The following is a 23,187-nucleotide window of genomic DNA, read 5'->3' on the forward strand; positions in this document are numbered from 1 at the left end:
TTTCGTCCTCAATAATTTGTTACATTTTTTCTTTTGCTTTAATTGAACAATTTTACATATTTATTTTGTTGTATCTTCATTTTTAATGTCCTCTATAAATGTGCAATTCTGCATTAAAGTTGTCATTTGGCGTTTCACTCAACTACTTTGTCTTCACCTTTTCCTCTAGTCCATGATGCTCATTTAAACGTGTGCTTTAATGAATTCTTGGGGGGGGGGGGGGGGGGGGGGGGGGCTTTTGATATTGAATACCGCTGTCTGAAAAATAGCGTGTTACCGTCCTTACCTACTGTGCCTTCAGAATATTGTTTATTTTGAAGTCAGATTCGTCCAGCAAACTCGTTTGACTACCCCTCTACGTTACTTCCTTTTTGCCATATAAATTTAACACTGTGCCTCCATCATGGGGCGAGAGGTGGTACTGCACCAAATAAAATAAGCTCTGTTGTAAAGTTAAATGTCAATGATGATTCGTAACTTAAAGTCAAAGCGACTGTCGTAATTTTTATCTAAACAAATTATCCACAGTTACAAAAAAGTAACCGCAATAACCTAGAAATGAATAGTGGTCTAAAACGCCATGCTAAAAATACATGTCTCACCTTGTGTGTTGTTGCATTGAGTCAAAGGAAATATTGATGAGGAAAATTTGCTTCTAATAAACCACAGCAGCTTGTTAATTCACTTAATTTTTATTATGTAATTAATTTTAGTTGTCTTAATGGTCAAAGCAAATAGTTTTAAAATAAATTCTAGTTCTTGTTTTATGGTCACTGATTAACAACGTTTTTCAGCACTTATTCATCAATATAAAGAGGTCAGAGTCCGATGCACCCAGTGCATGTGTTGTCTCGCACACTTTTTTCCTGGAGAGTGAAAGAGGCTCCACATTAACTTCAGATTTTCTTTGGACAGAGTCGACAAAATGGATACGATCTTTCCTACAGCTGGATTATATGTGGAGTGGGCTGTCAGAAGTTTTCTGCTCTTCTGTGTTGTTTTCATCCTCACTGCAGATTATATTAAGAACCGTCGCCCAGCAAGCTTTCCTCCAGGGCCTTGGGCTTTTCCACTCCTGGGAAACATGTTCTCTGTGGACCACAAGAAAGCCCATGAGAGTATGACACAGGTAAGTCAAGCTCACTGATAGACTTACCTTTCTCTTTTCTATCATGCTGAAAACTGTCTTCTTCATTTGTTCTCTAAACTCACAGTTAGCTGGGAAATATGGAGATGTGTACAGCCTTCGAATGGGCCAGGAGTGGTTGGTGGTCTTGAATGGGTTTGAGATTGTAAAAGAAGCTCTTGTTAATCAAGGGGACAGTCTGGCAGACCGTCCATACCTCCCTTTGCAGCAGGACATTTGTCAAGGATTAGGTGAGAGGACATAAACACAACTTCACTAACACCATGTTGCAAAACACAGAGCCTTTGTGCACAAAAAACCTTTAAAATATTACTTTTTTGGTTCATTGAAATCTTTGATAACTTTGGCTGTTCGTACAACTCACTTGTCTACTTTTTTAAGTTATATTTTGGAGCTCTTTATAAATTTATTTGTAGAGAAAATGTCAATGTAAAAAGAAGGAAGGGGGCAGAGAGTGGGAGAATAACGTATAGGAGAGGGCCTTGGGTCTTAGACAAACCTTGGCCTCCCACTACATAGGCATGTGACTTCAACACTTTACTTAGGCCTTGTCCACACGTAGCTGGGTATTTGGGAATCTGCATATATTTCTATACGTACAGACCTGTCTTCCACACAAAACAGCAGCTTTATATTTCTGAAAACAATGTTTTCTGAAAACTCTGGCCAAAGTGAAGATTTTAGAAAACTCCAATTTTATGGTTTCATGTAGACGCCAGGAAACTGAGTTTTTGGTTCTCAAACATCACAACTGACTGACGTGGGTTCATCCTGATTGAATGGCACGGATTTAACGTCTGAAAAACACTGTCAATTACATGGGTCGGCAGATTTGCCCGGTGGGTAAGGATGGAAATAAAAGTTGGGGGGAGGGGAGTGTTTTTCTTTTTGAAAATACCTGGCTACGTGTGTACAAGGCCTAAGCCTACATGACAATTTGTCAACTTTCATTATTTCTTTTCAGGTGTAGTTTTCACTAGTGGGCACATGTGGAAGCAGCAGAGACGTTTTATGCTTTCAACCCTCAGATACTTTGGTTTAGGCAAGAAGTCGCTTGAACCCATCATCCAGGGTGAATTTACAAATTGTTCAAAAGAATTTCAGAGATACAAAGGTAAGTAATAAAAGTGCATTAACATACATAAGATGAGAAAAAATCAGAAACAAATCTTCCTCTGTTTATTTTGTTAAACTGGAGGTAAGCCCTTCAATCCACAACTCATCATTGGCAACGCTGTCTCCAACATCATCTGCTCCTTGGTTTTTGGACACCGCTTTGAGTATAATGAAAAGTTCAGGCAACTGATAAGCTGGTTTGAGAAAGGATTTCAGATCCAAGCCTCTATTTGGGGGCAGGTATGGCATTTAAAGATGTCAGTATATTTACCATCTTCTGAGCAATCTTAACACAATGCATCCCTGGAACTGTTTATAAAAGATTCAGGTACTTCAGCATTGCACTTGGTAATTTTGATCTGCCTTTTACAGCTTTATAATTCATTTCCTTTGCTGATGAGACGTTTACCTGGGCCACATCAGACAGCTCTGAACATTTGGGACAAAGTTGGGAACTTCATAAGACACGAACTGAAGGAGCATAAAGAAAACTGGGATCCCTCTGACCAAAGAGACTTCATTGACTGCTACTTGAATGAGATAGCCACGGTAACGAGTGATAGATAAAGCTTTTTAAAGTTAGTGCTAGGCTGATTTGGGGCAGACTCAACATTACAATGTACACTTTGTTTAGGTGTGCTATAACATTACAATTTCTTCAAAGTTGGTGTACACTTTCTCATTTAGATTACCAATTTAAATACACATAGATATTCTTGCTGCTGTTCTAAAATATTTTTGTTTGGCATCACAATAATACTTGTACATGGATATTCTTCTTAGAGCAAGGGGCAGGCTGGAAACACTTTTGATGAAGAAAACCTGATCATGTGTGTCATGGAGCTGTTTGTTTCTGCCTCTGAAACCACATCCACCACCCTTCGCTGGGCTTTCCTCTACATGGCAAAGTATCCTGAGATTCAGGGTAAGAGCACTGACCAGGCTAGGTCTTTGCCCAAAAATGAAGTTTTATATATATTTTATAAAATTCATATCATATTTTATATGTTTTATGGGAAAAAATATAGTGATGCTTTTTTAAATTGTCATTGTCAAATCCAGCAATTTCCATTTTTTTTTAAATATGTGTCTGTGACTGATTCAGTGGTTTAAAACAAATGATCACACATCAGCTGGTTGTGGCTTTAATATGCTAAATAGCGTGTCATTTTTTAATATTTACTTTGAAATGTTGACTTATTTTTCAACCTTGTTTCTTTTTCCCTTCCTCTCAGCAAAGGTCCAGGCTGAGATAGACAAAGTAATTGGTCAGTCTAGACAGCCATCAATGGATGATCGTATGAACCTCCCTTATACTGACGCTGTCCTTCATGAGATCCAGAGAATAGGCACCATAGTCCCCCTAAGCTTACCTCATATGACCAACAAGGACATCAAGCTGGGAGGCTACACTGTCCCTAAGGTCAATTAACATGAAGGCAATATTATATTATATTATATTATATTATATTATATTATATTATATTATATTATATTATATTATATTAAATTATATTATATCATATTATATTATATTACAATTAATCCAACAGGGATCTACAATAATCCCAAATTTGACTTCAGTGCTGTTTGATAAGAATGAGTGGGAAACACCGAACACCTTCAACCCAGGACACTTTCTGAACAAGGAGGGCAAGTTTGTGAAGCCAGCTGCTTTCATGCCTTTCTCTGCAGGTGAGGAGTTACCCAGAAGATTTTTACTTGGAATTTTAGTTTCTTATTTTTTTTTCTTGCACAAAGGTAAGCGGCAATGCCTCGGGGAGAACCTGGCAAGAATGGAGCTTTTCCTCTTTTTTGCCTCCTTTCTGCAGCACTTCTCCTTCTCCATGCCTGCTGGGGTGAAGCCTAAAACGGATTACATATTTGGCGTAACTCTGGCACCATGGCAGTATGAAATCAGTGCCACCTCACGCATAGAGAAGCTGTGACTGACTGAAAAAAGTTCAGCAGAAATAAATAAATGAATAAAGAAAAAACACTTATTTTTGTTCTCTTATGGTTATATGGGATAATTTAACATGACACTCTACTCTCACTGGTAGAGATGCACTGATTCCAGTCCTTGTATTAGGTGTCTTCAGATTATTCAAAAAGCTAGAAGTGTTGATAACAACAGGATAATCAATCTATTCAACTTTGTTCTGTGCTGTTACGCTAACTGTATGTATTATCCATAGTTATGATCATGTGTGGCTTAGAGCTGCCTCTAAAAACTACACGGGCTCCCCTTCACTGGGTCCTCCTCTACATGACAAGGGGGGGTTTGACCTTATTCTGTCTTGTCAAGTTCTCTTAAATTAAGTATTTCTAATTTGCAGTACTGAAGAACTCCTTAACATAATCTTTGAAATTATTTTTTTAATACCTGCTAACCCTGCGTCATGTGTTTTTGTGTGGAATGGAAGCCTTATTGCTCTTAACCCAGTCCACTACTACCAGTCTCCATACTACCCTAGTCAATCCAGTGAACTTTAGAGTGCTTAAAGCTACGGTCTACGATTTGGAAGTTTTGTACATCTTAATAACACCATTTATAGGGCTGTAATGGTCCTATGGTCCAATCTACGCAATATATATAGACCAAAAAGAACGTAAAAAATCCATTCAGTATATCAGCTGCAAAGCTGCATACTAGTTGACCAATCCGAATGGTACGTGAGTGCATCCAGTCCGTCTCCCTCGCTTCGCACCATCATGCCCATGGTCCCACCTCGTCCTTCCCCACTACCCCTCTCACGTCAGCTAGCTGCTCTGCTACCGAAGCGTCATGGAGCAAGAGAAGACCAAAACCAGGAAACTGTTACTGTTACCCTCCACAGGGAAGGGAAGAAAACAAAAAAGTTTCAAGGAAAAGGCTGAAGCAAGGAAGAATTATGAGCGATACAGGTGCCAACAGAGACTGAATATTGGAGAAATGTACAACCGGTGGAAAAAGCTGCAGAGGGATTTGGGACTGACGACACAGAGACAGTCGAGTTTCTGTTGAACAGTGAAACATTCAGTTTGACCTTTCAGGGGGAAAAATGATCACTTTCTCTAATTTCCTCACTAGCGGCCATGGATCCAACACAATCACAAACATTTCTCCCCCACGCCACAGTGCCTCACCACCACAACAAGTGCCTTGCTGTATCCACAAAAGAAATAAGTGTGATCTTACCTGGTCCGTTCAGCTCTTGGATTTTGGTACACACACAGCTCAGTAGATAGCTTGATAAGAAACCCGAACTGATCTGACCTGCTCACATTTACCGTCTCCTAAACCTCCTGCTTGATTCGACACAGCTGAGCAATTAACGTGCACACACACCAGCTGACAGTCCCTTAAAGATGTAATGATGTGGTTGCCTACACTATGTGGGCCAAGTAATGAAACACTGCAGCTTGAACAGTGAGGACAAAAGTCTATTTCTGGGGCATGACTTAGCTTTAGCAAAAGTTAAGTTTTTACATCCTACAGTCACAGAAAGTAAAACTCATTTTAAAATAAATAAACCCTATTCTCATAACAAACCAATATGAGCACCAATACAGAATCAAGGGTAAAGTTTTAACTTGAAATGTGAATGGATGAAACGCTCTGTTGAGCTGTTTCCACCTGGCAGTCTATGAAATTAATCTTAAACTGGGACAAGTGCAACTCAACTTTTTTACATTACACAGCAAATAACTTTGAACTGAACACCAAATCTTTTTTCATAGTAACTGATTAACAGTGTTTTTGATCTCTTATCTATCAAGTCACAGTCCAGTGCCCCCAGTACAGCTGTTTTGTGGCAAAGAGTCAGGAGCAAACTTTCCCTGACAGGACAGGGAAAGAGTCTTAATATTATTGGCTTGGACGGAGTTGAGCCCTTGTTTGAAAAATGGATTCAATCTTTTCTACAACTGGATTATATGTGGAGTGGGATGTCAGAAGTTTTCTGCTCTTCTGTGTTGTTTTCATCCTCACTGCAGATTATATCAAGAACCGTCGCCCAGCAAGCTTTCCTCCAGGGCCTTGGGCTTTTCCAATCGTGGGAAACATGTTCTCTGTGGACCACAACAAAGCTCATGAGAGTATGACACAGGTAAATCCACCATCAGAAAGCCCAACAAGCTCACTGATGGACTTATCTTTCTGTCATGTCATACACAACACTGTTTTTCTTCCTGTGTTCTTTAAACTCACAGTTCGCTGGGAAATATGGAGATGTGTACAGCCTGCGAATGGGCCAGGAGTGGTTGGTGGTCTTGAATGGGTTTGAGATAATAAAAGAAGCTCTTGTTAAACAAGGGGACTTTTTTGCAGACCGCCCACCCTTCCCTTTGCAGCAGGTCATAAGTAAAGGACAGGGTGAGAGGATATAATTAACACACTCTCACTCACACACAGAGCACAACACAGAGTTTTTTTCTCATTACAAAATATACATTACTTTTATGGAAACTGTGAATCTTTGACAAACAAACAGCTGTATAAAAGAATTCGGTTTTATTTGTCTCTTTTAGGTGTAGGTTTCACCAATGGGCACATCTGGAAGCAGCAAAGACGTTATATGCTCTCAACCCTCAGATACTTTGGTTTAGGCAAGAAGTCGCTTGAACCCATCATCCAGGATGAATTTACACATTTTTCAAAAGAATTTCAAAGTTATAAAGGTAAGTAGTAAATGTGCATTGACAGATTTAGGTTGAGATTTAAAAAAATAAAATAAAATAAGATAAAATTTATCACATCTCTTTCCGTTTATTTTGTTAAACTGGAGGTAAGCCCTTCAATCCACAACTCATAATTGGCAACGCTGTCTCCAACATCATCTGCTCCTTGGTTTTTGGACACCGCTTTGAGTATAATGATGAGAAGTTCAAGCAGCTGGTAAGCTGGTTTGAAACAGCGCTCCAGCTTGAAGTGTCAATTTGGGCACAGGTATGGCATTTAAGACTAATAATATAAACACACACACACACACACACACACACACACACACACACACACACACACACACACACACACACACACACACACACACACACACACACATATATATATATATATATTTATGCCACCTCAAGATTTAATGGAACACAACCAAAAATGGAAATGTGATAAATGTGTGTTACTTCCAAGGTACATTTTTTAAAACTAAGAACTGACTAATACAAACAAAACAGTTTATCCTAACCCCCCCCCTATAATAATTCTTATCGGCCTGTTGCAGCTTTACAACTCATTTCCTCTGCTGATGAGACGTCTACCTGGGCCACATCAGACAGTTCTGGATATTTGGGAGAAACTGAAGGACTTCACAAGAGAAGAACTGGAGCAGCACAAACAAAACTGGGATCCCTCTGACCAAAGAGACTACATTGATTGCTACTTGAATGAAATAGAGATGGTAATAGGTGCTAAATAGAGTTTTATGAAGTTAACCTTGTGCTGTTCAGCTGTGTCATCTCTGTGAGAAGACTCAACACTATGTGTAATATAAGAAATGATCATTTCACATATTTTAGGTGGGGATCAAACAACATTTTCTTAATTGACATCTATTAGTACAAGTTTGAACACCCATTTAAACACTTGTACACAAATATTTTCCTCAGAGTAAGGGTCAGGATGGAAACACTTTTGATGAAGAAAATCTGATCATGTGTGCCTTGGAACTGTTTGTCGCTGGCTCAGAAACCACAACTACCACCCTTCGCTGGGCTCTTCTCTACATGGCAAAGTACCCTGAAGTCCAGGGTAAGAGCACTGACCAGGCTAGGTCTGGATCAATAATGTGCTAATTTATGTGGATAACACATAGTTCTGGTAAAAATACTGTACGTCAGATTCAACTCCCACACATCAAATGGTGTGCTAATAGTCCAATACAGCTTAAAATCAAGTAAAGCCGGGACACTGTTAAAGATACACGAAATACATATTTTGATAGTTTATGTCATTTATACCTGATTTTCAATTCAAAACAATGAAAGTAAACCTCAACAGAGAAAACCAATGGATGAAACTGAGATATTTTGCTGTTTATTGAAAAATAAAGTACAAATTTGATGCCAGAAACACACTTCCAAAGGGTTAGGACAGAGTTTAATGTTGTGTTATTACCCCCCTTTGCTTTAACTTAGGAACCAAGGAGACCAGTTTCTGGAGTTTTGAAAGTAAAATGTTCAGTGCTTGCTAAATCTGGTATTCCATTAGTTGGACAGAGGTCTCTTGTGTTTTATTTGCCATTATATGAAGAGCCAAACATTTTCTGTGTATGACGAATTTGGCAGCATGCAAAGTAGTGGCACCTTACTTCTACTACTACTACTACTACAAAACTAGACTGTTAAACTTTGTGCAAAAGACTTCTAAGAATTAACAAATATTTTTCCAACTCCTGTTTTGTTTCGTCTCAGCAAAGGTCCAGGCTGAGATAGACAAAGCAATTGGTCAGTCTAGACACCCATCAATGGATGATCGTACAAACCTTCCGTATACTGACGCTGTCCTTCATGAGATCCAGAGAATAAGCAACATAGTTCCCCTCAGCTTGCCTCATATGACAAACAAGGATGTCAAGCTGGGAGGCTACACTATCCCTAAGGTCAACATTTATGGACACTTTTTTTATATATACAATTCTTTTCCATCTTATTCTATTTTAATCTATTTCATTATGTCAATAGGGATCTACAATAATTCCAAATTTAACTTCAGTCCTGTATGATGAGAATGAGTGGGAAACACCAAACACCTTTAACCCAGGACACTTTCTGAACAAGGAGGGCAAGTTTGTGAAGCCAGCTGCTTTCATGCCATTCTCTGCAGGTGAGGAGTTACCTTGTTCTGTTTCCGTCTTAACCACTAGAGGCAATGCTTAACACTAGATGTCTGCCTTTTACAAGTCACGACCTGGGATGATCATCATGTACATATACATATAAAGTATATACTACTACTGCTACTACTACTACTGCTACTACTACTACTACTACTACTACTACTACTACTAATAATAATAATAATAATAATAGTCTTTGTTGCCATGCAAGCCATCTCTTTTGTATGTTTAATGAAAGCAGGTCAATCAGCACACTACAGAACAGTGGAGTGTTTTGCTGGGAGATCTGGGAGCTATATTTTTAATCCTATGGCTTAAATTAGTTAGTTTTTGGCTACATCAACATGCTGAGCTGACGGTTGGCTCAGAGTAAAGTCTTTGTTGGTTAATTGCTGCTGTTTAAAGTGATTGCAACCGCAGTGGTTAGGTCCCTATTCTGTAGTTGGTGCAGGTATAAAGTTAAACCTAGTTGTTTAAGGACAGGGTTAATCAGTACAAGGTGCCCCTGCTTTGGCCTTCCCTGGTCTCATGGGTGCACTGGCCCCAATACAGACCCAGAGCTTGCATATCCTTTTTTATACTAAGACTGGTTGATCTGTGCTCTCACCTGGGGCAATGAGCTCACTGAGCTCAATCCCCTCACATTGCCTGCTGATCATGACTGATGCTTTGCCAGTGGGGGCAGTGTAGCAGCACTTTGGACTCCGGGCAACCTGGAAGGTGATGGGGCACATAAATGGAGGACTTAGGCCCCAATTTCACCTGTGATTCAGTTCGGTAGGTCTTTGTATGGCATACATTTTGTGGTGTTTCCACTGACTAATCCCAGAAAGGTCGCAAAATTACCTACCTGTACCATCCCAGTTTTTGGTACCCTTCTGTTGGGGTGCCAGACATACCAATCTGACCCCAGAAGGTGGAGCTAGAAACACTGCAGTCCAATGATTGGTTGGAAGAATCATCACTTATCGTGCAGGCTGTGTTTCTCCTTGCGACACAAAGCTTGGTTGCACTATGTAACAAAGAGTCACATGACATTTGTAAGGAAGACAAATTGCTGGATTTTGCTCTTTGTTTACTGTGTTGCGTTTTTCTTCTTTGTTGGATTTATTAGCAGGGTACACTGTGTCACGCTGCTATGGCAGCAGCTGACTGACACACCCCCCACCAATAAGGCTACAGTTTGCTGTGGAAACGCAAACAGGATCAGGCTTTACCGGTCCAACCCGTACCAAACTGTATCAATTCATACTGGACTACTTGGTGGAAAATGGGCTATAGTGGCAGACCTCTTGCAGGCTGTGATGGTCTCCTCACAGGGCTTTTCTCTGGTGCTGTATACCCTCCCCCTTTTCCTTCTCAGCTCTGGAACAGTCAGGGATAAAAAGGTTGTTGAGACAGGTTGCTTTTCTTTTAGCAATGACATCAAAAAAGCCTATGAGTGTATGTGATGATTCTTTCATCCAATGAACGCACTGTAGTGTTGTAGCTCCACACCCTGATTGTTGGATCAGTGTGTCTGGCAACCCAATGCTCGGGTCGCAAAAAGTGGGACGGCTTATCTCTGTAATTTAAGACACCTCTCCCAAGATTAGTCAGTGGAAACGCCACACAAAATGCGTGCCGTACCGGGACAAACCAAACTGAACTGCTTGATGGTAACAGAGCTTTAGATGACCAGTTTATTTTAATGTTACAGGTAAGCGGCAATGCCCTGGTGAGAATCTGGCAAGGATGGAGCTTTTCCTCTTTTTCACCTCCTTTCTGCAGCACTTCACCTTCTCCATGCCTGCTGGAGTGAAGCCTGTGATGGACTACATCTTTGGTTTAGCTCTGGCACCACTGCCGTATGAAATATGTGCCACCCCACGATGGGAGAAGCTCTAATCCCCCCAAAAAAGGAACTTCAACAGCAGTAACCTTTGTTTTCTGTTGGCATTGTTCACTATTATGTGATTGGAACACTTCAATATCAAACTTTGCCTTATATATCAATAGCACTTCAAGATTTTTAGTGCTAATATGACTTTGGGGCTGCTACCAGGAAGTTCAGACTGATCAACAGTGGCTAAAATACTTGTAGCTTTGATTTCTTGTTAACATGTCAATGGGTTTAGAGAATAAAGTCAACTTATTTCTTGACTTAATTTAATGAAACACTGCATATGTCATACAGTTATTATCTCCTGTTTAAAAGTATAATAAACCTGTCATCTCTGCTTTTTTCTTTTGTTGATTTCTTTTACTTGCCAAGTTCCAAGGGGCAAGATCCTGTGATGGCATATATATATATATATATATATATATATATATATATATATATATATATATATATATATATATATATATATATATATATATATATATATATATATATATATATATATATATATGGCACTAATCCCGTCAGCTCAAATCTGGAAGTCCATGACCAGAGAGTAAGAAGATGCAGGGTCATGGCTGGGATGGAGCAGTTTTAAATGTGTATAATCTTTGTTAATTAATACAGTAGTCATTTATAGGGAAAATGTTTAAAGCAGGTGTCCAGTTTTATAACTATTCCTTATTTTAAAAGGATGGAAAATGCATTGAAATACAGCAAAGAAAGGTATATATATATATATATATATATATATATATATATATATATATATATATATATATATATATATATATATATATATATACACACATAGGGTACACTTTGTTAGTGCCAGGTTCAACCCCCTTTTGCCTTCAGAATTGCCTTAATCCTTGGTGGCATAGATTCAACAAGGTACTGGAAACATTCCTCAGAGTTTGGGAATCTCCTGTTCCTCCACATCCCAAAGGTGCTCTATTGGATTGAGATCTGGGGACTGTGGAGGCCATTTGAGTACAGGGAACTGATAGTCATTTTGAAGAAACCAGTCTGAGATGATTCCAGCTTTATGACATGGAGCGTTATCCTGCTGGAAGTAGCCATGTGGAGATGGGTACACTGTGCTCATAAAGGGATGGACATGGTCAGCAACAATACTGAGTCCTCTCACCTGTCTCACCTCTACTTCGACCCCATTCCTGTGGACACCTGAGACCACAGCAGAGTTTTCCCACCTCAAAACCCTCTTCACCAGTGTTCCCGTGCTCAGACACCCTGACCCAGCATTATAGTTCACAGTGGAGGTGGACGCTTTGGACGTCGGAGCTGGAGTGGTGTTGTCTCAACACGACCCCCAGACTCAGAGGATACATCCCTGCACCTTTTTCTTCCACAGGCTGTCCCCTGCTTAGAGAAACTAAGATGTCGGGAATAGAGAGCTGCTGGCTGTAGTGTAGGCTCTGCAGGAGTGGAGGCACTGAAGAAAATCGTGACACAGTAAACAAAGAGCATAGATGGAAGACATGCAGCATTTCGTCCTCTCTCTGATTGGCATGTAGCTCTTTGATACAAAGTCAGTCTGGCACTCATACGGCAGGGTCCCAAAAAAGTAGGCCGGCTCGTCTCGGTTTTTGGCAATCTGTCCCGGGATAAGTCTGTGGCAAAATGCGTACCAAGACAAACCGAACCGGTCTGCTTGGTGGAAACTCGGCTAAAGAGACTCAAAAGAATCATCCAGACCCTGGAACCAGACCCCAAGGCCGGCTGTTTGTTCCCAACTCGGCTCAGGCTCAAGTCCTCCAGTGGGGTCACTCCTCCAAATTAGCCTATCACCTCGGAGTGGCCCATACTCTCCAGTTCCTGAGGCAGCACTTTTGGTGGCACAGTCTGCCTGCTCTGTCTGTGCCAGGGGCAAAACCTACACAGCACTGGCAAACTGGTCATAAGCATAGACTGTATCAAAGATAGACGTAGCCTTTGCGACACCCGTCTGTTCCTGAAACCATGAAATGAAGCCAATCCATGGACTCAGCCACATTGGTTATGATGTCGGCTGTGAGTTTTTCTTCGAACAGCTACAGGGCGCCAGCTAGCCACTGGACCTGAACTGTGCCTCTGATTGAACAATCAAACGATCCTGAAATCTTCTTAACCGCTGAGTTAGACAAAAATTTCCTCACCGTACAGAGGAGAATGGCCAGACTGGTTTGAGCTAATAGAAAGGCAACAGTAACTCAAATAACAACCAAGGTCTGCAGAAGAGCATGGTTTAAATGCCACAACCCAACTGAGTATTGTTGCTGACCATGCCCATCTCTTTATGACCACAGTGTACCCATCTTCTGATGGCTACTTCCAGCAGGATAACGCTTCATGTCATACTACCTATCACAGGTAACTGGCTCCACCTCCTTCTCATTCATCCCCACAGCGTCTCAGCGCTTTAACACAGTCGGACGCTGAGCGTCTTCTGACTTTAGCTGGGAAGCGTAGAGTGGGTTGTTCCACTGTGGAAACTGGATGGTCATTGGATAAACGCTGGGCTTTGTCCCGCCCATTGGACGCTCAGCGTCTCTGGGGGTCTATGAGGCAGTGGGCTGGCCTGGACGCTGGGCTTCTGTATGATGATTGGATGATCTGTCTGAGGCCAAATCCTTTTTGATTGACAGTGAAATGAGCCAATCAGCGATCTTAAAGTGTAACCCTTCAAAGTCGCCTGCGCACTGGGCGCGCTGTGATCGTCTGATGTAACCACGATTACTCTTCACTCAGAAATGTCCAAAAACAACCAAAACATCAACATACAGACACAGGAGAGGCTTGAAGCAGAAAGAGACGTTTACATGCATATACAGAGGTCTTTAGGAGACAATGAAGCAGGATTATCCCATCAAAAGTTGACATTCTATTTTTTAAAGAAAAAGCTGCAGACCCGACCCTCAAAATACTTGATCAAGATTTTTTAGCCAAAATATGTTGTAAAGAGTGAAAGCCAACATTTTTTTCTCATTTGATCCCTGGTAATTTCTCAATGCTCTGGTAATCTAATTTTATGAGGTAGTTTAAGGACATTGTTTATCCTAGGGTGACCAAGCGTCCTCTTTTGCCTGGACATGTCCACTTTTTACGTCCTGTCCGGGGTGTCCGGGCAGGTTTAATAAATTCACGAAAATGTCAGGTGTTCACTGATTTTCATAGGACCATTACACGCGTCCGTAAATTGACCGGCGCTTGCAAACAATACTATCATGCGCATCACTTACCGAGGGGCTGCCTTGTGGGCAGGTCTGCTCTGCGCGTGCACACACACGCATAGAGAGTGAGAGGCTCAGAGAGAAGGCGAGAGAGAGAGACATAGACGGAGAGCGGAGAAGACGGGGCTGTTTATACAGCGGAGCTGTATTGCACGGAAGATGCCTAAGCGTAAGTGCAGCTTCACAGATGAACTGCAAAAAAAAATTTCCGACATACCGTCCCGGTCGGGACAAGTGGGAGGCGGAGTGAACCGTGTGCAAAGCTGGCACATATGTCTCAGTGTCCAATAAAGGTGCTGGAGATCTCAAAGCTCACATGGACACCGAAAAACATGACATGACAGGGCATTTCATACTGTAAAACACCACAACAGCTACAGGTCCATGGATTGCACCAGTGCCTTGCTAAAAAGACATTTCCTGACTCTGACGTTGCTAAAAAGTTTAGTAGTGCTGGCACCAATGCCCGGTACCTGGCAATCGGTACCAGTGCTCAACGGTACAAATTTTCGGTACTTTTTTGTAGTTATGTGGTAAAAAATATCAATTTCTTTAACAATATTATATATATTTTTTTCAATTTAACATATATATCCTTCAGTATATACCCTTGCAATGCTGTTCATGTCCATCATGGAAAATCGATTATTCTTTCACTTCCTCACAGTCACAAGGATGTGTTCAGGTACCCAAACGTGGTACCTTTTGATTTCACATGAATCAGTACTCGGTACTTTTGACAGAATTCGGTCGGTACCTTTTGAAGTACCCAATTCTGTACCCATCTCTAGGTGTAATAACCCCCCATTCTGTTGAAGTCACTCATGAAGCACTCAAAAAAATCCAGTACTGTGGTGTTTCCACAAACGGGAGAAACCACGGGGCAGTGAAATATTAAGAATATAAGAAGCCTGTTTGAATTTGTGCCTCGAGGCCAGTACCGTTGTCCTCTTTTTTGGAAATCAAAATATGGTCACCCTAGTTTATCCTGTTGCAACCTTTGGCAGGTTTTTAGGTGGAAATCAATGGGTGGGTAGATAAGCCTGCAAAAAAAATATAGGTCACTGTCAAATGTCGAACACAAAGTCAGGGGCACTGGGCTTTCTGTTGCACATAGAGTGGGGTGAAAACATTAATCCTGTCACCCAACCCTTCCTGACGTACCACTTTACAGGCATAAAAGGCACATGACTCAGTTACTCAGAGATTGAGCCTTTGTGTGGACGATGGATTCTATCTTCTCAGTAATTTTGTCTAACGTGGGCTGGGATGTCCAAAGCTTGCTGCTCTTTGCGGCAGTTTTCATCCTCACCACAGATTATATCAAGAATCGACAGCCGGCCAGTTTCCCTCCACGACCCTGGGGTTTCCCAATCGTGGGCAATTTGTTCTCTGTGGACCACAACAAGACCCATGAGAGCATGACAGAGGTAAACTCGGGAGTGTTAAGGAAAGGCTACCATTTAAAGTAACTGCGGCCGACAAGTGTAACTGTCTTTTTCTCCTTTCATTTGTAATCCACTTTTAGCTGGCAGGGAAATTTGGAGATGTCTACAGCCTGCGGATGGGCAAGATATGGATTGTGGTTGTCAGCAGCTTCAAGGTTTTCAAAGAAGCACTTGTAACCTATGGACACAACACTGCAGATCGCCCACCCCTTCCTATGTCTAATGAGCTCAACCATAAACTGGGTGAGATAATGTAAAACAAAGACAGATTAAAAAGCATTCATAGATAGATAGATAGATAGATAGATAGATAGATAGATAGATAGATAGATAGATAGAGTCATGTTTCTAAATTCACTTTTGGTGCCACTCCTTTGATTCAAGTTTTTAGCTGTGATTCTATAGGAAATATTAGAGTTAATAAAATGAGCACAATGGTGATTTATTAATCAAAGAGTTATTGATAACTGAAAAGGTATGTGTAACAATAAAAATGGTTTTGAAAATCTCTTCCTTTTATTGACAATTCATGTGTAATGAATGAACATTTTAAAGCTCTTGTGACAGTGCTCTTGCGAAAAAAAAAAACCCCACAAATTAATTTTGCTGAAGGAGAGTTTTTGGTAATAAACTATTATCATTTTTCTACTTGCTCTTTTATTTTTAACATTTGTGACATATTTCTTGTCAGGTATTTTTGCTAGCAGTGGGAACTTATGGAAGCAGCAGAGACGTTTTGCACTTTCAACTCTGAGAAACTTTGGGCTCGGCAAGAAATCCCTGGAACCCGCCATCTTACAAGAATTTACTTACTCTTCCAATGACCTTCGAAAATTTAAAGGTAAATGCCAAATGCATTCAGAAAGACCCACCATTACACTCCCAAAATTAATACCTTTTTTTGCTGTTGAACTAAAGGTGAGCCATGTGATATACGCCAAATCATCAACAATGCTGTCTCCAACATCATCTGCTCCCTGGTTTTTGGGCATCGCTTTGAGTACACTGACAAGAGGTTCAGGAAACTGATAAACTACTTTGAGGAGTTATTGCGGATTCAGGTCTCCCTCTGGTCATGGGTAAAGCAATTTTTAAGCTGTTAACTAAATTTTGTGTATTTAAGTTTAAGAAAGCTGTTTATAATTTATATGTTTCAAAAGCAAAAGGATTTCAAAATTAAGTTTAGATTGTTAAAGCCAAAACTGTGTTGCTGAAATGCTCGTGTTTTATGTGCTCCTTTTTGCAGTGTTACAACTCATACCCTAAGCTGGTGAGGTATTTACCCGGGCCTCACAAGAGATTACGACACATGTTCAATGATGTTGAGGCCTTCATTAAAGAAGAGCTGGAGCAGCACAAACAAAACTGGGATCCTTCTGACCAAAGAGACTACATCGACTGCTACCTGAATGAGATACAGACGGTGACTGACTCCAACTGAGGATTTGATCTGTTAACACTCTGCTGTTTAATCACATGCTGAATCTGACCTTCATACCCACTAGCTTTGCATTAACAAGTGTTGTGCTGTGCTGACACGACTCCTTACTATTGCATTATATAAGTGTCATCAACATTGCCAGGGTGACCAGGGCAAAGGTACAACTCAGGTTTGCACCACTTTTGCTTATGCATGCCTAATCTCAGAAAAAAATGCACAGTTTTTAGCTAATTACACCCTCACCAAAGTATTTTTAATGTACAAGCCTGCAGATGTAATTAGTTCACATGAAAGCAACAACATAGACTCACTCTGTTTGGTTTCATTCTTGTCACATGTTTGGATTTATCCTCAGAGTAAGGGGGAACAAGACAGCACTTTTGAAGAGGGAAACCTGGTGATTTGTGTCTTGGACCTGTTTGTGGCTGGCACTGAAACAACCACTGCAACTCTTCTTTGGGGTTTTCTCTACATGGCACAGCATCCAGAGATTCAGGGTGAGAGCATTGATCAGGCTAGCTATATTTATATACTGCCTCGCCCTGTGATTGACTGGCGAACAGTCCAGGGTGTACCCCGCCTCTCATATATATATATATATATATATATATATATATATATATATATATATATATATATATATATATATATATATATATATATATATATATATATATATATATATATAGGCCAAGAAGAGCTTTATAAACCAGAGTATATCCAGAGAGGGCATGCCAGCTTTATAATAATGTTAGCAGTGGTGGGTGAGGCAACTACAACCTGTAATAAACCTCAGAGCACAGTGGTAGACAGGAGTCAAGGACTGAAGGCAGGTGGTTGAAGCAGACATATACACAACATCACCATAATCAAGAACAGGCAGAAAATAAGCAGACACCAAAAGCCTCCCAGCTCTGAGAGAAAAACATGACCCGTTCCTATAGAAGAAACTGAGCTTTGCCCCAAGTGTAGAAAATAGATTTTTGACATGCACTTTGAAAGAAAGATCCCCATCAATAGTTAATCCTAGGTACTTATAACTGGTGACAAGCTCTAGATTTTTACCTTGGAAAGTTCTTATTGAGGGGATTTCCTCAAGGGGAACAGGTGCCTTTGAAAAAAGCTTTATTTTAGATTTATCAGCATTTAGAACCATTTTCAAGTTTGCCAGACGAGTCTGTGCTACAGCAAAAACAGATTGCAAGAATTCAAATGCTTGCGCAGCAGTAAATTACAAAGTTGTCAGCATAAAGGTGGTAAGAGGCATTTGGCAAGTTTGCACACAAATCATTGGCATGAATTGTGAACAAAGAAGGTCCTAGGACTGAGCCTCGTGGCACACCTTTTGTGACCTCAAGAAAGGAAGAACTAACTCCAGCCATCTGAACACATTGCTCCTTTTTATTAAAAAGTTGGCAAACCAAGCGACAGCTTGTTTAGAAATTCCAATCCTAAACAAAGAAATGCATGTATTATAGTGAAATGAACAACTGTGTATGTTATGTCATTTCTGTAAGAGTCACATGACAGCAGCATCTTCTCAGCTCCAGTCATGACCCATAGCAAACTGCTGATAAAAAAATGTTTTGATTTTCATTCCTTCTGAACAGCAAAGGTCCAAGCTGAGATAGATGAAGTGATTGGGTCCAAAGAGCCCTCAACCATGGATCGTGTTGGTCTGCCGTATACTGACGCTGTCATTCATGAGGTCATGAGAATGGGGAACACAGTTCCTCTGAGCGTACCTCACTTCACCAGCAATGAAGTCCAGCTGGGCGGATACACTCTCCCAAAGGTAGAAATAATCATTTATGCAGTAATCATACCATTAATGTTACATAAACCTTCATTGTTCATTAATGCTGTGGATCAAAATTACTTTGTATTATTCACGTTGCCAGGGAACTGCAGTCATTCCCAACTTGACCTCAGTGCTCTATGACAAGAATGAATGGGCGACATCCTCGACCTTCAACCCAGGACACTTTCTCAATGAGGAGGGAAGGTTTGTGAAGCCAGCTGCTTTCATACCTTTCTCTGCAGGTGAGGACCAATAGAATGTGTTTACATGTTTAAAAAGTGTCTCTCACTGTTTAAAGGGGCACAAGGAGTTTGGACTCTTGGATCCCTGCAAAATTAATAACACTTTGAGAGAAGTTAAGTCTGACAAAAAATTATCCAAGCATAATTTAACCAATGAATGACCAGCTATCATTTTTGCTGGACATTTCAAAAATACAGCAGGTGGTACGAGTGGATAAAAAGGAGAGGACAAGAGAAATTCTTTTGCAATTTTGCTTTATTTTTGAAACCTATTCAGTTTTCCAGTTATAATGTCTAATACATTTGGAAAGCTTCTTCTTTTTGTGATTGATTTAGGTAAATCTGATTTTAATTGTATGACCTATAAAGATTAAAAAAGATTTTACCAAGACAATATTTGTTACTCACTCTGATAGGAGTTTTTGCCTCAATGCCAGCAGATAGAGATTGGAATGATTCAGTATGGCAAAAGTAGAAAGACATTTCTGTCACTTTTTTCCCTTCAGGGTTTATGTACAGTTTCATTGAAAGAAATTTCCCACCAAGTTAAAGTTTGCTCTCCTGTCTCAGGCAAGCGTCAGTGTCCAGGGGAGAGCTTGGCCAAGATGGAACTTTTCCTGTTTTTTACCTCCTTCCTGCAGAACTTCACTTTCTCCATGCCTGCCGGCGTGAAGCCTGTGATGGACACCAAGTTTAGCATTGTTCTGTCACCTCTCCCTTATAATATCTGTGCAACCCCACGCTGAGACGGGCTCTGACTGACAAAACGACAAAAGTCTGATTAGAAACAACCTTTGTTTTCATAGTCATTACTTATATGTACCCATGTAACCTTTAAAGCACATGGAAAATTTCTGTTTAACACTTTTTGTTCTAACAATCTGCATGGCAGTCATTGCCGATTTTGCTTTTTAGTCTTGAAAACAAATGTGTACATCCATTAGCTTTACATGCTGTTTGCTCATATTCTGTATATACTGTATACTTTCCTAATTTTATTAATAAAAGTCTTTGATGTTTAAAACATCTTAAAATGAGCATGGTGTTAGATTTTTCTGCCTCTCTTGGTCCACATGATCATTATATGGGTTGAAAAATACACAGTGTGGGCACACCTGGTGAAAGATCTTCCCTAACATAAAGCAGTTCATACACATCTGATCAGAATTTTAAGACCAGTTGAAATCTTAGTGAAAATGTGGATTCAACATCATGACTTCCTGATGGCAAAGGCAAAACAGCTTTCTCTCTTTGAACTTGGTCTGATTGTTTCGTTACAAATGCAAGACCTCTGACAATGCACCAACACTGCTGAGGTTGATGAAGTAAGACGGTCACTCTGGATTCCTTAAAAGATCTTGAGGGTTATGGAACTGAACAGTCAAGTGGTAGACCCAAAAAGATTTCACCAGTGCTGAGCCAGAGGATCTGATTGGCCATCATCGAGTCATCATCTTCTACCCAAATTAAGGGAGTTATTGGTGCCATCAGACGTCACGTGTGAGAGAAGCTTTAAGGACAAAAACCATCATCAAAGGCCTTGTATCCTTCAACACCACCAAATTTCCTGTTTGGGCTTTGCAGGAGAGCACCAAACACGGGACATCGAAAGGTGGGAGAAAGTTTGATTCTCTGATGAGAAAAAATGAAACCTCAATGGTCCTGATGGCTTTCAACGTCATTGGCATGACAAGGAGATCTTACTTGAGATGTTTTCTACTTGGCAGAGCGGAGGGGGCGCCACCATGACCTGGGGTGCTTTTTCCTTCAATGGAACAATGGAGCTTCAGTTTGTTCAGGGTCATCAATCGGCGAAAGTGCACAGGGTCTCCTTCATGACTGAGGGCCCTGGTCTATGTGGTATTGACTGGGTTTTTAAACAGGACAATGCTGCAGTTCACAATGCCTGCTTGGCAAAAGACTTACAGAGGAATAAACTCACCCTTTTTGACCATCCTGCAAGTTCCCCTGATCTAAATCACTCTGAGAACATATGGGGATGGATGGCGAGGGGAGTTTACAAAAATGGACATCAGCTCCAGACAGTGGATGCCCTCCTTGAAGCCACCTGCACCACTCGGAGCAACGTTCCCACTGGCCTCCTGGAAACTCTTGCATCAAGCAGGTTGAAACAAATTTTGACGTAAAACAGTAGAGCTACTGATTACAGAACCCTTTAAAAAAAAAAATCTTTTATTTCTATTTTAGGGGGTTTCAGGGTTTCTTGGAGCTGGGGACTTAAAATTAATCTGCTGATGAATCACCTATTTCAGTTTATTTTATTATTTCCAATAAATTTCTCACTCAGATCTTTTTTTATTATTATTATTATTTGTCTCACTCCCGTTTCTTCTTTTTGCATTTTTAAACTGTACTTAGAACCTTTTTGACATTCAACAGTGAAAATTGTAAATTTATGAACTTTTTCAACTGGTCTTAAAATTATGGTCAGTGTGTTTTTGTTTAGTGTGTATCTGACAATGTTTGAGTGAAAACCCAAACTGTGGATTCAGACAAGTATCTTGGTTCAGTTTGACTCTGACTGGTAATTAACGGAGCATAGAGAGATGATTATTAAATGTGGAAAATACAGGATGCACAGCCCTAGTTCTCAAATAGCATTTCATTTTAACACTTTTTTCTGCTGATGGTCACGCCGAAAAACAAAGACAATCTTGACTATTGTTACGAGTATCAAGGATATCAGGTCAATCTGGGATCATTTCAAAAATTTCTCTTTTCTTCCTCAGGGTGAAGCTATCTGGCTCCTTCAAGGAGAATGAAGAGAAAGGTTCAGGGCAGCTCTTGAGAGAATTCTACTAGTACTGGTCAGTTTTTTTCTAGTACTTTTATTCCATTTATGTAAATTCATTCTATTTGTGTTTAGCTCCTTTTTTGCAGATCTGAAGTTACTGACATGTTGACTGCTGAACGTTGTCACTGCAGTGTTTGTTAGTCAGTAGTTGTTTGATTAACTTGGAGGCTGATAAAAAAGTTGCCCATCTAGTACCAATAAAGTTCTCTGATTCTAAAAATAAGATTTACCAGAACTTAGAAAAGGAACTCAAAGGCAAGAGGGGTTGCTATTAGATTAAACAGTAGAATAAGGTTATAGCAGGTAAAAATGGCAGATAATTTGTTTTGAGTACATTGGTGATAACAAAAATGTTCCTCATAAATTTTTGTGCTCCTAAGTATTAAAACTTTAAACTCTAACAGATAACTCTACAACAAGGCTTGTTCAAAGGTGTAGTCAGCGATCGTCTAATCTGCACTATTTGTCAAAATTGCCGTATTTCTCCTCTCTATCCACAAGATATCATCACTGACAGCATGTTGAACAAAAGTTGGGTTTCAATACACAGCCTTGGCTCTGATTTTCAGCAGCAATACTGTGGCTCGGACCTGGCCACCAAAACAGGGTACACCAACAGCTGGAGCCGGCGAGTATTGCAGCTAAATCTCTGAGGACAGCGTCCTCCCACTCCGTCGTACATCTGCGGGTCAAGTCTGACACTAACACTCTGAGGACCCTCCTGAGATAATTATTTCCTTAGATGCTCACTAATTTGCAGCATCAGCATCAAATATCTACCAAAGTTAAGTCTAAGATTTTTGCTCTTGATTGTTGCGATGTTTCCCTTTGTGTTCTTGATGTTGCCAACATGCTTATCTGTTTAATTTGCTGGCAAAGTTCTTAAACAAGGTTATTGCACACTGTATTCATTTATGGCCCTTAGTTGATCTTAATTACTTGATATAACTATTACCAACTATGTAATATCAACTATGCAATAACTACTCACACTGCTGATTAAAAAATACTTGGAAAGACTGCGCTGCATGCCAAGGTGCATTGTGCTTAGTCACATGGATCTCTATAGCTGAAGAATTGATTTATTGTCACTGATTAACAGTGTTTGACATCCCTTTTCAGAGAATAACAGTTCAGTGTAAAGTGAATGCCAATGTCATGCTGCCAAGGGTCAAAAACACAAGGTTTGTCCCACTTTGTTTATGGCAATACATTCCCTAGGCTTT

General features: G+C 40.3%; 3 protein-coding genes across 3 annotated transcripts; all 3 read left to right on the forward strand.

Moving 5' to 3' along the window:
* Positions 1-925: 925 nt before the first annotated feature.
* Positions 926-4,212, forward strand: LOC141789640 (cytochrome P450 2J2-like). Its single transcript, XM_074669166.1, has 9 exons — positions 926-1,129; positions 1,215-1,377; positions 2,112-2,261; positions 2,346-2,503; positions 2,636-2,812; positions 3,047-3,188; positions 3,499-3,686; positions 3,817-3,958; positions 4,025-4,212. The coding sequence occupies exons 1-9, from the start codon at positions 926-928 to the stop codon at positions 4,210-4,212; spliced, it is 1,512 nt and encodes a 503-aa protein (XP_074525267.1).
* A 1,938-nt stretch (positions 4,213-6,150) lies between these two features.
* Positions 6,151-10,986, forward strand: LOC141789641 (cytochrome P450 2J2-like). The gene is made up of 9 exons (XM_074669167.1): positions 6,151-6,354; positions 6,458-6,620; positions 6,776-6,925; positions 7,033-7,193; positions 7,486-7,662; positions 7,871-8,012; positions 8,675-8,862; positions 8,945-9,086; positions 10,799-10,986. Exons 1-9 carry the CDS (start codon positions 6,151-6,153, stop codon positions 10,984-10,986), a joined length of 1,515 nt encoding a protein of 504 aa, XP_074525268.1.
* Positions 10,987-15,440: 4,454 nt separating this feature from the next.
* On the forward strand, positions 15,441-19,892 carry LOC141789643 (cytochrome P450 2J1-like). The gene is made up of 9 exons (XM_074669168.1): positions 15,441-15,644; positions 15,743-15,905; positions 16,354-16,503; positions 16,581-16,741; positions 16,909-17,085; positions 17,459-17,600; positions 18,714-18,898; positions 19,005-19,146; positions 19,717-19,892. Exons 1-9 carry the CDS (start codon positions 15,441-15,443, stop codon positions 19,890-19,892), a joined length of 1,500 nt encoding a protein of 499 aa, XP_074525269.1.
* The last annotated feature ends 3,295 nt before the right edge of the window (positions 19,893-23,187 follow it).

The sequence above is a fragment of the Halichoeres trimaculatus genome, unplaced genomic scaffold (assembly GCF_033239565.1).
Source record: "Halichoeres trimaculatus isolate MK-OKI-2021-1 unplaced genomic scaffold, fHalTri1.1 fHalTri1_scaffold_4, whole genome shotgun sequence".
Classification (NCBI taxonomy): Eukaryota; Metazoa; Chordata; class Actinopteri; order Labriformes; family Labridae; genus Halichoeres; species Halichoeres trimaculatus.

Coding starts and splice junctions, on each gene's coding strand:
- LOC141789640 (XM_074669166.1), top strand. CDS start 926: ATGGATACGATCTTTCCTACAGCTGGATTATATGTGGAGTGGGCTGTC. Junction 1,378..2,111: donor GGACATTTGTCAAGGATTAG/GTGAGAGGACAT, acceptor ATTTCTTTTCAG/GTGTAGTTTTCACTAGTGGG. Junction 3,189..3,498: donor AAAGTATCCTGAGATTCAGG/GTAAGAGCACTG, acceptor CCTTCCTCTCAG/CAAAGGTCCAGGCTGAGATA.
- LOC141789641 (XM_074669167.1), top strand. CDS start 6,151: ATGGATTCAATCTTTTCTACAACTGGATTATATGTGGAGTGGGATGTC. Junction 6,355..6,457: donor CTCATGAGAGTATGACACAG/GTAAATCCACCA, acceptor TTAAACTCACAG/TTCGCTGGGAAATATGGAGA. Junction 7,663..7,870: donor ACTTGAATGAAATAGAGATG/GTAATAGGTGCT, acceptor TATTTTCCTCAG/AGTAAGGGTCAGGATGGAAA.
- LOC141789643 (XM_074669168.1), top strand. CDS start 15,441: ATGGATTCTATCTTCTCAGTAATTTTGTCTAACGTGGGCTGGGATGTC. Junction 16,504..16,580: donor TGACCTTCGAAAATTTAAAG/GTAAATGCCAAA, acceptor GTTGAACTAAAG/GTGAGCCATGTGATATACGC. Junction 18,899..19,004: donor GCGGATACACTCTCCCAAAG/GTAGAAATAATC, acceptor TCACGTTGCCAG/GGAACTGCAGTCATTCCCAA.